We start from the raw sequence: 17,130 nt of genomic DNA on the forward strand, positions 1-17,130 counted from the left end.
GTTGGGAATTGATTCAGTACAGTATGTTACTACGTAGCTTCTGTGCACCTAACTTGTTCACCGTACACGTGGCAGGGAGATGGCGGATCAGTAACGTCCATCTAACAGACCCCATTACGCAAATGAACGGTCCTTATATTCTAATTGACGGACTTTTAATGGACGGTAGTAAAGAGATCTGGTTGGGGAATATGTTGGACGCGGATTTCCTGTGGAAGCCTTTTGCAGGAAGTTCCTGCGCTTGAAACCTAGGTGGGGCCCACCGTGATGTTTGTGAGAAATCCACCCCGTACGTCCATTTTTTGAGATCATTTTAAGACATTAGGCCAAAAATGAGCTGGATAAAATACTCAAGTGGGCCCGAAAATGTGAGGATTGAACGTCCACAGATGAAATATTCGCGGGGATGGGTAATATTTGTGTTTTCAGTGAGAACGGATTGGCTACTCCCCCTGCCACCAGGCCGGTGGCTGATGGTCGGTGCTCTGTGGGGTTCACCATGATGTATGTGTTTCATCCATTCCGTTCATCCATTTTTACAGGTCAGTTTATGGCATGATACCAAAATTGAGAGGGATATAAATCTCAGTGGACCACACCACAGGAAAACAATAGTGATTGGATATCCACCGTTAAAATCCTCCTTAGGCCCACTGTACTGTTTATTTGACATCCAATCTGTTAATTAGGTCATACAGGCCCAGATGAAGGGAAAAAACAAATATTAGCTTGATCCAAAACTTTTATGGCTCCGAAAAGCTTTTAGAGGGCCGAGTTCATTCAACACTGTTTCATATAATGTGTTCCACTTGAGATTGGGATGTACCTCATTTTTTGTCTCATATAATAAAATGACCTATAAAAATAGATGAACAGCATGGATGAAACACATACAACATGGTGGGGCCCACAAAACACCTACCACTAGCCATGGGCCGGTGGCAGGGGAGTAGCCAATCCGTTTTGGTTTTCAGCTCATCTCTGTAGGAATGATGTGATGAATGGTATGGATGGCATGCAAACATCATTGTCGACCCAGGGCTCGTGGGGCCCATAGAAACCTCATGAGGTCGATAGTGATCACTCTATGGTGGGGCCCATGGAAACCCCAGTTCATCCATTTTTACGGATCATTTTATGACTTGATTCCAAAAATGAGAGGGATATAAATCTCAGGTGGACCACACCACAGGAAAACAATAATGCTTGGATATCCACTGTTAAAATCCTCCATAGGCTAAATGTACTGTTTATTTGACATCCAATCTGTTGATTATGTCATTCAGACCTCGGTGCATGGAAAAAACAAATATCAACTTGATCCAAAACTTGTATGCCCCAAAGAGCTTTTAATGTCTACGTTCATTCAACGCTTTTTCCTGTAATGTGGTCCACTTGAGATTTGGATATACCTAATTTTTAGTCTCATATTCTAAAATAATCTATAAAAATAAATGGACGGCATGGATGAAACACATAAATCATGGCGGGCCCACAAAGCACCGACCGCCAGCCATTGGCTGGGGCAGGGGGAGTAGCCAATCCGTTTCCAACGGCTAGGATTTCTCTGATTGTGTGGTTCTTGAACTCTGGGCGATACTCGGTAGAGTGACAAAGTACCCTTTCGCGGCTTTCGTTTGGCGAGCTTTTCACTCAGGCCGTCCAAATCATTGGCCTCTGGCATGGCACGAGCCTAGATCCTCTAACAAGCTTTGTGAAGCCTTTACTTACAATGCAATGTGTGGGGTCCACCTTATTTTTTTCCTTAGCATCTAATCCATCCATCATGTGAGTCCTCTCATTTTCTCCTTTGGATCCAGAAAATCAGAGTGATCCCACACTCAAGTGGGCCACACCACAGGAAAAAAAAAAAGGGAATGCTCACTATTAAAACCTTTAAGCTTGTACGCAGAGCTGACAGTGTTTTTTATATACTATCCAATCCATTCAAATGATGTGCCCTGCCAGGATGAATGAACATACCAAAGATCAGGTTGTATCTAAACTCAAATGGGTCACACAGCATAAAATCATGCCTAAAAACTCCACACCATGTATTTTTGAGGTTTCATGCATGATTAAAAGGGTGTGGCCCACCTTATTTTTCTTCGGCCAAGAGAACACCGTTGCACACGATGGACGGATTGGATGTTGTGGGCCACACACAGATTTTGTAAGCCATGGATAACCTACAAAGCTTTGTGTTAAAAGTATGTGGTGTGAGAAATGTGGGACTTGCGAGCTTAATGGCTTGATGTTGAATGTAGAACCGAAAAGATGACTGGTGAAATGTCCATATTAACGGTCGAGATCCTCCGGGGATATTGATTTGTGGTGCCATTAGGTGGATGGGCCATGGCCCTTAAACTGCAGTGATTGTCACCTGATTCGATGGCTAAGATGGCGGCATCCCTACAATGGCCAGCTAGCCTGCTTTTATCTGGACCATCCATTTAAAAGCCAGCGGTCTTTCAGCTCTGGTCATCCAATCAATGCAGTCTTTGCAACCCGTCCCATCCACAGTGGGGCCCACACAATTGGAGTGTCCCGCCAGGCAAGCGGATTGCGAACCGAGTAATAACTCATTATGCTATAGCGAACTGAGTAAACTCTGTGGAGCCCACCGTAGATGTATACGTCTCATCCGATCCGTCCATCTATTTTTAAAGATCATTTTATTTTGTGACATAAAAATTGAAGTATATCCAAGCTCAGTGGGACCACACCACGTGAAAATGTGGGGATAATGACGTCCACGGTTGAAACCTTCTTAGGGCCCAAGGTGATGTTTATTTGTCATCCAATCTGTTCATAAGGTCAAAAAGATGTGGATGAAGGGAAAAAAATAACAGCTTGATCCAAAACCTTTATGGCCCACAAGAAATTTTCAACGGTAGGTGTTTAATTCACACTGTTTCGTGTGATATGGTCCACTTGAGATTTTTATACGCTTCAATTTTGGTAGTATGCACTAAGATGATTTTTTAAAACGAATGGACGGAGTGGATAAGATACATACATCACGATGGGCTCCACAGATACGCAATCGTCTTCCTCCAGCGAGGGACCCCTTTGCCCTGCAAGCCCTCCAGCAGAATCCAGGTGCACAGGATAACAAAATCCGCACTATGGTACAAGTTAGCCACCCTCCACACTCAAGTCTCAACAGCAGAATCTAGCCACCAACCAGTAGAGAGAGCTTCTCCTCTTCTAATCCTTAAAGAGTTAAAACATTGCAAGAGTATCGCCATCCATGCACATGCACAACCAATCCATTGAGCACAGAACAATCTAAACCGTCCGAATCTTAACAAAATATTCAGATAGAATATCTTAAACCTCCAAGCTCGTTTCCTGAATCTAGATACGTTGAAAAATTCTCATTTGAGTTTGTTTCAAGATCACGTAAATGTCTACGCTGACTGGGGCCGAGTTGATGAGTGATACAATGATCGGAACTGTCCATTCTGTGGAATCTGTGCCCTACGGGCCAATCTTAGAAAATTAAGCTGAACGGATGATTTTGTGATCAACGTCCATAGATGAACATAGAATAATGAAAAAACATAATCAATGGCTCAGCTCTAAAGATCAAAAATAAGGATCATCATGATACAATTTTCACCGGATAATGAATCATCTATGGCACTAAAGAAAATATGGACGGTTCTAATCATCGGAACAACTAATCACGAGTCGCGACGGAGGAAAAATTAGATCTTTTGATTACATCCGTTCATTTAGTGCCCCACCAATCAGATGGTCGAAATGATTTTTTAAGGAAAATTTTGTATCATTTCTCATCCATATCATTGAAAATAATTTGAACGGTCTGGATTGAGGAATGCATGGAAATATGCCACGTAAATAACACAGGTATGCATGAATTGTGGATAGTCAGTCATCAAGAAACACCCACCATCCTCCTTATTTATCCAATCCAGATACTTTCACTCTCTCAAAGCTCTAAAGTACAATGGCAGTGATTTCATGCCAGAAATTCCCAACTCCCTCTCTCTCATTTCTCCGTTTTCAATCCTCCTCTCTCTTTCCATTGCATTCCTCTCTCTCATTCTCTTCTTTCTCTTCTTCTCCTTGCTTTGATTTTCCTTGTATTCGTTCTTTCTCGAGGCTTCATGCGCAAGTTGGAAACAAGAGCACAGAACAAGCTCCTGATTCCAATCCCAAGGTTGGAGTCTCTGTATACAAGCCCAAATCCTACCAAGTCCTCGTCTCCGACGCTGTGAATTCTCTCGCTCGCGCACTCGAAGATGGAAAGACCCGCCTTGAGATTGATTTCCCGTGAGATTTTCTTTTCTTTTTATTTAATTTATTTATTTATTTATTTTTGGCGATGTATTCTTGATTTTGGAGTGAATTCTGCCAGACCCATTTCGTCTTTTTTATCTCATTGTTGGAGTTTTCGGGAATTCTGGAATGCCCGTTTCAGATTTTGGTTGATGGAGAGCGTGGATATCTGGGATTGCCAATGAATTCTTATTTCGCCCTTTTTCCAATCTTTTCTTTTCTATAGTTTGGTCCTTTCTGATAGTGCATATGCTAATTCCTTGTGATTTCGGCATGAATTCTGCAAGACCCATTTTGCCATTTTACCTCCTGATGGGATTTTCTTAGTATTCTTTAATGCCCATTTCGGATTTTGATCGGGGGAGTCAATTTCGGAGTTTTATATATATATATATATATATATATATATATAATGATACCAATTTCACTATTAGCTCTCTTTTGTTTAGCTTTTATTTATTGATTGATTTTTATTTTTATTTTTACTTGTGGATGTTTGCTTTTTTAATAAACCTCTCCCTCGGAAGTCGGACAGCATGTTCTGGTATTCTCAGGATTTTGGCATTAGTTCTGTGAGACCGGTTTATTTTCTGTCTTCTTCATGTAATTCAATTTCTTGTATATTCATTTTTTTTAGGGCAATTTTCTCTCCACGGAGTTCATATTTAATTTTCAGTTTCATTTTTTTTTTCTGCATTCTTATTCCACATGCTAACTTTTGATTTAACTTCTGTGTTATTTTCTAATGAGTTGGTCTCAAGTCCAACCAGTTGGACCTTAATTACCGTCCACCCGGTGGATGACTTCAAATCTTCTATGTGTGTGGCATCCAACCAGTTCAATAGGTTAGCTCCATCATAGGATCACCTTGTGCAAAAAAAATCAGTTGCTTCCACTCATCAAGTGGATGACACTTGTATTTTGTTATTTTTCAGTGGCTATAGATTGTTTTCTAGTGTTTGGCCAACCGGATGAGTGGATGGGGTTGATTTTTGCATAGGGTGATTTTCATGGTGAGGACAGTTCGCTTGAAGGATTGGGCACCGCATGTGCACAAGAGGTTGAAACTCATCTGCTGGGTGGACGGTAACTTATGGTCCAAGCAGTTAGATTTAGACCTCTTTCTAATACCCATTTACTTATTTTGGTTGTTTTTGTGCTGAATCGACAGGCCGTTGCCCAGCAACGTTTCCTCTTACAAGGTACCACCTTTTTTTTTTTTCACATGCACACACACACCCACACACTCACGCCGAAGTGGGATTTCACAATCTATGGGTACTCGAACCCCTGACCTGGTGTTCAAACTCTAGTGAGTCTACCACTGGGGCAAGAGTAAGGACCCACTTTTCTTTGCTATTGTTCTCTTGAATTGGGAGCATTTGGATGTACCCCAAATTGCCAGCAGGATGGAAATTTGGGTGTTACATATGGATTTCTTTTCCACTATGAGCTTGGGATGGTGGGGGTTTCCATAACCTCATGATGCATTTCCTTCCCAGATCAAGGCGGGACCTGAAACATTCTGGATATTAATTTGGGCAGAGAAGCATCCAGCCCTCCCAACTTTTGGAACTTCCAAACACAAGCGTAGGAACTTCCAAACACAAGCGTACTCTATTGGGATAATGATCGCTCGTATCTGAGATTTATTGTTTATGTGATTGCATTGATGTGGAGTTATTGATGAGTGAGCTATTCATTTCTCATGGTTGATTGATATTTGTGATCATTCATGGAAAGCGGTGTGTTACATGCTCGTGTAATTTGTGGTCATTTTTCATTTTCCCATTGTATTTCGAAATCATGTGACTCACATGTTGAGAAAAGACATGCAACCTTCAATGATTATTCGCCAAAATCTTGTAATGTTAGAGGGGATAGGTTTCGAATTTGTTGCTTCACCAAAATCTTGAATCTTGATGATGACAAAATGGCATCTTTTGCGAGGTTTTTGGGAAAATTATATAATGTTTGCTTTGGCACAGTGGTGGATGATAAGAAGGTATGGAAATGGTCCAAAATTGGTAACTTTTCCTTGAATACATTTACACAATCTATGTTAGAAAGCACTGAAAATCTATCTGTGTTGGCGTAGGCATGGAAAGTTTCTGCACCGCACAGAATCCACGTTTTTGTGTGGGTTGACATGGCTAATAAAAATTCTAGCAGTTGATATCCCTAAGAAGATGAATATGGAAATTCTAAACACGTGCCACATATGTGAGGACAAAGTACCCGCCTACCACCTCTTTATTCATTGCAGTCGCTAGGTCCACTTGGGGAAGTATCTTCCGTATGTTTGGTATGGAATGGGTCCGTAATATAAAATAAATAAATAAAAATTATTTGATTGCTGGGTTGGGAGGAGCCTGTTCTCTACCCAAGGTTCGATTTGTGGGAAATGGTACCATTTTGCAGTCTTATGGGGTATTTGGAAAGAAAGGAATGCCAATACCTTCCAAGTGTAGGGAGGCTAAGGAAGAGTTTATTACTAAAATGATCCAGTTCATGATGGTTGGATTGGCTTTGCATCTCCCAGAATTTAGAGGCATCTAAGTCCTGAAGTTCTTCGCAAATGGGAAAGCTCAGTCCTTTCCATGCCCTGATGATTCAAGGATTTGTGGTCACGAGTGTTTTTGGATGGTTCAGATCTTTTTTTCTGCTGTCAACTTTTGTTATGTTCTTGTATTTTTGTTTTGTTCTTCTAGAGGGGATGAATATGATAGCTTATCATCTTCCCTTTATGTAATCTTGCACTGTTTTAATGAAATTTGGTTGTCATTCAAAAATAAAAAATCACTCGACTGGGAGGCATATAATTTTGACCTCTTTAGCTAATACTTTCTTGAGAAAATAAGTTTTTGCCATTGTGCTGATGACATAGACCTCAATCTAGCAAAGTTTCTGATGCAATTGTGTTGTCCTGCATGATGTCATCAAATGTGAAGATGAGTGGATAGACTTGATGATGCAGGCCCATGTCCCACTTAGGCCCATCCAAGCGCATTGTAAGGCCCAGCCCACTTAGGCCCACTTTAGGTCTCAGGAAGATGTAGGCCCATGGCCCACCATAGAGCCCAACATGTGCTGATTTTTGGACTATTTATTTACAGATTTAAGCGGCTTAAATCAAGGATTGCAATTTACTAATTTTGGTAGATATGGGGGTTGATTTGAAGATGTGATTGATATATGGGGCTAATTTAGAGATGTAATTGTTGATCTAGTGGCTTTAATCTAGTACAAAGAAGTCATGTGTTCAGTTCGACCGGTGTCTTGATCAGTTCGACCGAATTAGGGGTGGATTCTCGGATTGCACGCTGTCCACTTTTGCACGTTTTCGGTTCGACAGGATGGATGTGAGCCAGTTCCTGTTGGTCCGACCAAAGGTTCCATTGGTCCGACCGACGGAACGCTCGTAAGTTTGAGAAAATGTCGGTTTTGTTTTTAATTGTGTAGGGGAGTATAAATATTCTCCTGCTTTCAATTAGGGTTATCATGTTGAGAGCTTAGCACGATTGCTCAAGGGTTTTCGAGGGAAAGCTAGGATTTCTACTGTAAGTTGTTCAATCTCTTGTAACCTTCTTCTGATTATAGTGGATTGATAGTCGCTTTGTGCTGTGGTTTTTTTCTGCAAGGGTTTTCCACGTAAAATCTCGTGTGTTCTTTATGTTTGCTTGGATTTATTTATTTATTTATTTTTATTTTTTATTTTTTTGTTTTCTATTACTTGTTTGATTTGATTTGAGGTTGCTTTTGCGCCCAACACATGGTATCAGAGCTTAAGGTCGAGGTGTTAGGTTAAATTTGGAAATATGGAATCGAGGAGATCGAACGTGAAATTCGAGATAAAGAAGTTCATGGGAAAAAACAATTTTGAACTATGGAGATTGAAGATCAAAGCCCTCCTAGTTCAGCAAGGGTTGGAGCATGCACTGCTTGGAAAAGTGCATCGTCCTAAATCTATGAAGGAAGAGGATTGGGATGAACTTAATCAGAGAGTGATAAGCACAATCTCATTGTGTTTGGCCGTTGAAGTCATTTATAATGTCATCGATGATACGACTACCACGGGCTTATGGACGAAGATGGAGAGCATCTACATGACAAAGTCGCTCACCTATCATCTATATCTGAAGAGATGGTTTTATACTCTGAAGACGGCGACAGGGCCGGATCTCTCTGAGCACGTTAATGTCTTCAACAAACTGCTTTGTAAGTTGACAAGCGTGGTGGTGAAGATCGATGAAGAAGACAAAACCGTAATTTTGTTGACATCTCTCCCGGAGTCCTACGAGCATCTAGTTAATACTCTATGCTATGGTAGGGATACCTTGGACGTTGAGACCGTTATCTCAGCCCTTTAGTCGAAGCAGTTGAGAAAGAAGAGCGGAGGCAAAGGTACTTTTGCGGATGTATTGTTTGCTCGGGGAAGACCGTCTGAGTGAGAGAAGGGGAAATCGCGATCTAAATCCAAGTTGAAAGGCAAAGGCAAGTTAAAGTGTTGGAATTGTCAGAGGGTGGGACATATGAAGGACTGCCAATATCCTAAAAACTAGAAGGAGAAATCGGATGATTTGCTGAAGGAAGTCAATTCAGCGGAATCAGGTGAAGGATCAGGTGGTTATGACGTGTTATCAGTGTCCAAGACCGGTTGCTTCTATCAGGAGTGCATTTTGGATACAGGGGCATCGTACCATGTATTATCATCGGAGTTAGTTCACCACATATGGTGAGTATGATGGTGGTCTAGTTCTTATGAGCAATGATCATGCCTGTAAGATGATCAGAATTGGTTCGGTTCACATCAGAATGTTTGATGAGATAGAGCGTATTCTGACTGATGTGAGGCACGTCCCGGAATTGAAGAAGAATCTGATCTCTCTGGAGCTCTATATGGACCTAGGTGCAAGTTCACCGGTTATGAAGGTGTCTCGAAGGTTTCAAAAGGGGCACTCGCAATTTTGAAAGCACAAACGAGCAGAAATCTTTACAAGTTTATTGGGAATACTATATAGGGTAGAGTTGCAACATTTGTAGCGGAGTCCACGTCAGCACGTTTGTGGCATACGCGCCTAGGCTACATGAGCGAGCGAGGTTTGAAGGTACTTCTCGATCGCCGTTTAATTCCTAATTTTAAAAGTTTTGACTTATATATATATATATATATATATATATATATATATATGAAAAACAATCAAGGTTAAGCTTTAAAACTATGAAATATGTTAGTTAAGGTCAACTGGACTATGCATTCAGATGTGTGGGGGTCGTTGCCTATTGTTTCTGGAGGAGGGTCATCATTCTTTGTTACATTCATTGATGACTTCTCCAGGAAGGTTTAAGTTTATGTACTAAAACATAAATATGATATTTTCTCCACTTTCAAGACCTAGAAAGTGATGGTTGAAAATCAAACAGGATTGAAAGTGAAAATTCTGAGGACAGATAATGGCAGAAATTTACTTTAAGGGAGTTTAATCAATATTATAAGAGTTAGGGGATAGTGTGACACAACACAGTGAGGCATACACCGAAACAGAATGGCGTGGCTGAACGTATGAATTAGACTCTTTTGAAAAGGGCCCGGAGTATGTTGAGTAATTTTGGGTTGGGCAAGGAGCTCTGGGCTGAAGTCGTCTCTACGACTTGTTATTTAATTAATCGATTTCCCTCTACAACCATTGATTGGAAAATTTCAAAAGAAGCATAGAGTGGTCACGTAGTTAATTACTTGGGCCTGTAGATATTTGATTGTGATGCTTACTCTCATGTACCGTCAATTGAGAGAGATAAGCTAGACTAAAGGGCTAAGAAGTGTACTTCTGTCCTTATGGTGATGGAGTGAAAGGATACAGATTGTATGACCAGGTTTCACGAAAAATCATATTTAGTCAGGATGTCAAGTTTGATGAAAGTTCCTTATTTCGGAAGGATGCACAGAAGAAAATGAAAAAATCAGCGATTGATGTTAAAACAGACAAGGGTGAGACACTTGCAGAACCTGAGCTGCAGGTAGAGGTATAGGAAGAGGTGGAACAACCACTCGTTAGGAGAAATCCACCAAGGGATCGTAGGGTACTGTTAAAACATAAGGATGACTCAAGCGTTGCATTTACTCTCATTACAGGTGAGGGAGATCCGTCTACTTTTCAGGAAGCACTTGAAGACAAATGCAGAGAAGTGAATTGCAGCGATGCATAATGAGATGGACTCTCTGTACAAATATGAAGCATAGGAGCTGGTGGAGTTGCCCGTTGGGCGGAAAGCAATCGGTTGCAAGTGGATTTACCCGAAGAGACTGGATAGGTACAAGGCTAGATTGGTAGCTAAGAGTTATGCTCAAAATGAGGGTATCAACTTTGGTGAGATATTCGTGTCAGTGGTAAAGCAAGTATCTATTAGATTTGTATTGGCTTTGGTTGCCCAATACAATATAGAACTAGACCAATTATATGTGAAGATTACATTTCTACATGCGGAACTAGAAAAACATATCTACATGAAGCAACCTTATGGGTTCGAGGTGTAGGGAAATAAGAACTCAGTTTGCAGGTTAAAGAGTTTGTTGTACGGCCTGAAACAGTCGCCTAAGCGGTGGTTCAAGAAATCTAATACTTTTATGTTAAGTCAGTGGTTTATCAGAAGTGAATTCGATCATTGTGTCAACTTTAGAGCACTGAGTGACCGGTAATTCATTATTCTAGTGTTGTATGTTAATGATATGCTTATCGCCAGTCATAGAATGTCTATAATCAAATATTGAAGGCTCAGTTATCTAGGACATTTAAGATGAAAGATTTGGGGCTACAAAGAAGATTCTTGGCATTGATATGCATAGAGACAAGGAAATGAGCAATCTATGATTGTCTCAGGAGAAATATCTTGGGAATGTCTTAGTCAAGTTTAGACTGGAAAAGGAAAAATCGGTTAGCACCCGCCACGCTGCTCACTTTTGGCTTTCTTCGAAGTTGTCTTACGTCAGATGAAGAAAAGTAGTATATATCTCGTGTGCCCTACTCGAGCACGGTTGGTAGTATTATGTATGTCATGGTCTTTACTAGACCGGATATTTCACATATGGTTGGTGTTGTGAGCAGATATACAAATATATGTCAAACCCCGACAAGCAACATTGGGAAGCAATGAAATGGTTACTTCATTACATACGAGATACGATGGACTGCGTCTTAGTTTTCAAAAATTCTGAGGAGAAACTTGTAGGCTATGTGGATGCAAATTATGCAGGGAATGTGGATAATAAAAGGTCGACTTCCGGTTACCTGTTTGTGTTAGCGGGTGAGCTATTAGTTGGATGTTGAAGCTTCAGTTTGTGGTTGCACTTTCTACCACCGAAGTTGAATACATGATAGTAACAAATGCTTTCAAGGAATTTGTTTGGTTGAAAGGGATGATGAATGAGTTAGGGCTTTTGCAAGAAGTCGTACCTGTGCATTGTGATTGCAAGAGCGCAAATCAATTTGGCGAAGAACTTGGTGTATCACTCCTAGACTAAACACATTGATGTTCGTCATCACTTTATTTGGCAGATTCTAGAGGAAGGAGATGTCACTCTTGAGAAGATTCACACTAACTTGAATCCGGCAGACATCCTTACTAAGGTTGTTCCTGTAAAGAAGTTCAAGTTTACTCGTCTTGTCAGGGCTTGGCAAAGAAGAAATGAAGACGGAGTGTGCACAAGAAGCGATGATGGTTTTACTTGGAAGATGATTAGAGATGGTGATAGCAGCTTTGAGTAGTGGAGCTAGAGGATTAAAATCACGATGGAGTTCGTTAATTAAGTGCCTTTAATCTAGTGCAGAGAAGTCCTGTGTTCAGTTCAATCGGTGTCCCGATCGGTTCGAACAAATTAGGGGTGGATTCTCGAATGGCACGCTGTCCACTTTTGCACGTTTTCAGTTCGACCGGATGGATGTGAGTTGGTTCCTGTCGGTCTGATTAAAACTCCCATTGGTCCGACCGACGAAATGCGCGTAAGTTTGAGTAAGTGCGGGTTTTGTTTCTAATTGTGTACGGGAGTGTATAAATACTCTCCTAATTCCGATTAGGGTTAGCATGTTGAGAGCTTAGCACGATTGCTCAAGGGTTTTCAAGGGAAAGCTAGGGTTTCTACTGTAAGTTGTTCCATCTCTTGTAACCTTCTTCTGATTATAGTGGATTGAATGTCGGTTTGTGCTGTGGTTTTTTTCCCGCAAGGGTTTTCCGCGTAACATCTTGTGTCTTCTCTGTGTTTGCTTGGATTTTCGTTCTCTATTGCTTGTTTGATTTGATCTGAGGTTGCTTCCAGTTAGACAATCTCAAGTGTAAGACTGCGAAGTAATATATTCTCAGTGAGACCGAAGTCGATCCACAGGGAATGTGAGAACACAACTAGAACTAGTATAAAGTAAAGGTCTAAAATTTAAGAGAATCTAGCGAATAAGATAGGGTAAAAACAATAATAACAAAGTACTAAGGATCCAAACTTCTACTTCTAGCAATTACAATGTCTAATTCATTGATTCATCTTCTATAACTCAATTAGAACCGAATTCCAATTCATTCTAATCAGAAGATCAAACAGCTAAATTAATCATTAACATCCAACAAGGTATGATTTCAATTAAACGATTCTCTCATAAAGCACTCCAACATCAATCGCAGGGAATTCAAAGTATCTATTGTGCCCTGAGTCTACAATAGATCAAGGAATTTTACAGATTGATTCCTTCTTTAAACAAGCTAAGCAATTTCACTTCAAAGCATTCAATGTGCCCAGAGTTCACAACAAATCCAAAAATAAATAATCTAAAAGGTTTTAAAGTAAATTCAAGTCTAATTCAATTAAATAATCATCATGAAATCCCAAAGTATGAATCAAAATGAATTAAAACATTGTAATTAACTACAAGCTTTACCACTTAGCCTTAGTTAAGAGATTAGCTAAACATAGTTAACTCTAAAACAAAAGAAAAATAGAAACTACTAGAACCCGAAAGGAAATTGAAGCGGAAGGGCGTTGTCAGCACTCCACCCAAGCCGCCACTCTCTCCAAAAAATCCTAGAGAATGCCTAAAAATGTCTAAAACTACTCCTTAAATAGGTAGGAGGCTTGCACTTTCGCACCTGACTTGGAAATTTTGCAAAACTTGCGCAATTACCACCTCTGTCAATAGGTGTTTCGATAGGATCGAGTCCTATTGAGGACTTATCGATGGGATCGAGTAGAAAACAGAATTTTGTCCAGCAACTAACTTTCAAAATCATGATTTTCTCGATGGGATCAAAGAATGTGTCCAGCAAACTTCTCTGGAAAATACAGATTTTCTCGACTTGAGCTCAATCTCATCGGGGTCCTATCGAAGGTGTGTCGATGGGATCGAAGACCTATCGATGAGGTCGACAGTCTTTGTATTTCTTCAGTTTTTAAGTCCACTTTGAATCTTCCTTTTTCACTTGGTTTCTTTGATCCTTTGACACTTGAAATCTTCCTTCATGACCTTGGAATCTTTATTTCTTTATCTTATCTTCCTTTGAGATTTAGTTCTACCATTTTAAGCACATTTTCATCCTTGGTTTCCAAATCACCTCGCATGTAGAAAACATATCTAATTAGATTGATTAAACACTTAAATGCAAGGAAAACTAATGCTTATGAGAGGATAAATATGCAATATTTAAGTCTCAACACTTCCACGCCCAACAGTACTTATGATTACTTTCTTTGTTTGCTTTTACTATTATTAGGTTTTTATCATCTTATGTATATTAGATTGGTTTGAAATAAATTATGATTGATTTGAAATCGATCTCTTAGTTCGGATGATTTTAATCAAAGATTCATTTAGAGTCCATAAAGGGGAAGGGTAGTGTAGGAGTTTGTCATTCCAATTCTTTCGAAGTGTGAGTTTTCTTAAAGTTTTTGTAAGAAAATAAGGTTGATATAAAGTTTTGTCATTGTCTACTCCATTGTTCTTGTAAGTGTACTTTTTGTCTACTTCTTTGCGATTTAGTGTCGATATCTCATTGATTCAATAACTGGGTTGCACCACTTGAGCATCACTGCATTAAAGTGTAACTTAGATCACTGAAATGTCTTCTATGTGCTTAAATCAGTAGTTACCATATGTAACTGTGCAGCTGTACAATTTTTATGATGCTTTCCTTAGCTAGAACCATTCTATTGAATGGCAATTACTTTGTGAAGGCATCATATTGTAACCAACAGATGCTCGTCACATCAAGTCTGAGTGCAAGAGGCAGAATTTCTTCCTTGCACCTTACACATGTGCATATATAAAACATATATGCCAGCTGAATGATTTTACCTTTTTCTTGAATCGTGAAGGGCTCTTCAGATGAGTTCATTGATGCCAATATCCAACTTGCCATAGCTGTTGTTAGGAAGCTTGGAGAAATGAAGGGAACCAGGGCTTGCATTGTAAGTTTGGACTGTGTTTCCATTTGAGCTTATTCTATATATTCTTGCTTTTTCAGATTGAAGTCCTAACACATTTTTTCATCTAGCGAGGGCTTTGATGCTGCCTGTTATTATTATTATAAAAATTTAGGTGTTTCCTGACAAGCCGGAAAAGCGAAGGGCTTCTCAGCTGTTCAGGACCACTCTTGAAACAGTATGAAAGTTTCTTTCCAATAATTAATCTATTTCCAATTGAGGACTGTTTAGTTTCTGGCTTTCTGCATATGTTTTCGGACAGAAGTTACCATGGGAACACTTGGCAAACATATACAAGATCAAGACTGCTCATCCAACTGTTCCCACCATATATGGCCATAACCTAAAAATCAGACCGGTCAAACAAGCCTAACCGCTCTAGTTGAGGGGGAAATGACCATCACCAGTTTGGGTCTTGTTCTGATCAAGCAGTAGGACTGTGTCATGCCTATTGTTTTGGCCATGGCTCATACATGGGGGGCCTTGGTGATGAGTGCTACAGACCCAGCTTTGCCACATATCCCCATGGAAGCCATGCACAATAACATGTTAAATAAGCATTCCCATTGTTATTTGGTTTGCCTTTGTTGTGGTAGTTGACAAGTTATCATAGATATAAACTTGTTAGTTTCTGTTACATTATGACAAGTCCTTACTCTTGCAGTATCATATATTAACAGCTGTGTGATGGCTATTTTCTTGTTTCTTATTCTTATTGACAGGTTAGCAGTATTACCATTGGTTCCTTGGATGATATACCTCGTGGGCCTGTCACCAATTTCTTCAAATCTATAAGAAACACCTTAGATTTTGATTTTGCAGATGAAGATGAAGGTTGAGTTCTGCACATGCAACTATTATAATTTTTTAGGCCCTGTGAGAAATTTCGCTATCCTCTCTTATGAAGCAGCATATATGCATGGTTTCTGTCTTGAACATTTATTAGGTAGATGAGAACAATGTTTGAAAAATCAGTATCGCGTTATGTATCGCATTCTTGGGAGACGGATACGTATCGGTTATCGCATGGGATATATCAGTTGCATTGTGTAATGTATTGCTATTGTTGGAAAAATGGGGAAACATTGGGAAATTGGTCGAATTTTTCAATGAAACTTTAGTGATTGTTAAAAAAGACATCAATACACACTTGTAAACCAAAACATTACAAAAAGCAAGAACGTATAATAGATTTTCTTTGCATGGGGTCCTAATCTATGCATTGTCTAACTGAATTGATGCAAGTATATTCAATGTCTATTAATATAATTTATAAATGTAAGAAGACCGAAGACGTGTGCAAACACAAGAAATACATTCAAAAGCAAAAGAAGAATCACTAGATTAGGTTACATACATGTTTGATTTTATGTTTGGACACAAAGATTGCAAATGATTTGCGAGAAATTGGGAATTTTTTATTTTTTTTTCAATTTTCCGCAACCTGGCCCATCTCCAAATCTCGAAATCAAAGCTCCCAATCCATGATTTTTCATGCAAAACATGAAAAATCATGGATTTGTAACAATTTGACACTAATTTAACATGATTTACAGAAAATAAAATGATTGAAATTCAAAAATACTCACCAGATCAAACATGTGGGATATATCGCACTACCTGTGCATTTCGTATCGCACAGGTGGGATACAAGATATATCGTGGGATATATCGGCCGATATCGTTGATATTTAAAACACTGGATGAGAATGTATTCTCAAAGGCACAATATTGGATCAACATATGTATGTTAGGTTTTAAATTGGTTAACAGAGAAATTCAGAGGTCTATGTTTAGAGCTACTGTTTCTATAGAAATATTCTTCACTCCAGTATAGCATATTTCCAGCTTAAGCTAGTTTCTGATTATTAAATTATCTAATCCATGGCTAATCATTACAATTTTTTACAACCATCTGTCTTGTTGATCAAACGAGGGACTCGAAGGATGTAATAATGCCTAGAGGTAACGTTTTGTTGTTTAATTTTATTGATATAGCCAACCATAGTGAGTAAAGAAGAAAATTGAAGGACATAGTTACCATAAAGTTACAATCACTTTTTACCACAATCTTGATGGGTTTTCTTTTCTTTTCTCTTCCTTTGGTAGTTTGGTTGGTAATATGGCAGATGAGTGGAGGAGAAGCATCATAAACCTATTTACAAGGTTACAACGATGCACAAAGTAGCACCAACTACCGGGGAACTTGTGAGTCACAATACGAAGCCTTTGGAGAGGATGGTGGAACAAAGGCTAAGACAAGAAACAAGGATATCAGAAAATTAGTTTCGCTTCATTCCACTAAACAGTTTCTACTAAGACAGTTGATGGATAAGTATAGAGATAGAGAAAGAATCTACATA

At 39.4% G+C, this 17,130-nt stretch overlaps 1 protein-coding gene across 2 annotated transcripts in view; it reads left to right on the forward strand.

Moving 5' to 3' along the window:
- The first annotated feature begins 3,936 nt into the window (after positions 1 to 3,936).
- Positions 3,937 to 17,130, forward strand: part of LOC131243345 (protein LPA3) — a 35,288-nt gene continuing 22,094 nt past the window's right edge. Inside the window, exons 1-5 of one of the 2 annotated variants that reach the window (XR_009170029.1) lie at positions 3,937 to 4,302; positions 5,480 to 5,510; positions 14,660 to 14,752; positions 14,883 to 14,945; positions 15,490 to 15,601. Coding sequence is in view for 1 of the 2 variants with exons in the window: in XM_058242642.1 (XP_058098625.1) it covers positions 3,977 to 4,302; positions 5,480 to 5,510; positions 14,660 to 14,752; positions 14,883 to 14,945; positions 15,490 to 15,601 (625 nt within the window). In the remaining variant the exon portion in view is untranslated. The remainder of the gene's footprint in view (positions 4,303 to 5,479; positions 5,511 to 14,659; positions 14,753 to 14,882; positions 14,946 to 15,489; positions 15,602 to 17,130) is intronic. The other variant, XM_058242642.1, reaches the window with a different exon arrangement.

This window comes from Magnolia sinica, chromosome 4 (genome assembly GCF_029962835.1).
Source record: "Magnolia sinica isolate HGM2019 chromosome 4, MsV1, whole genome shotgun sequence".
NCBI classification, from domain to species: domain Eukaryota; kingdom Viridiplantae; phylum Streptophyta; class Magnoliopsida; order Magnoliales; family Magnoliaceae; genus Magnolia; species Magnolia sinica.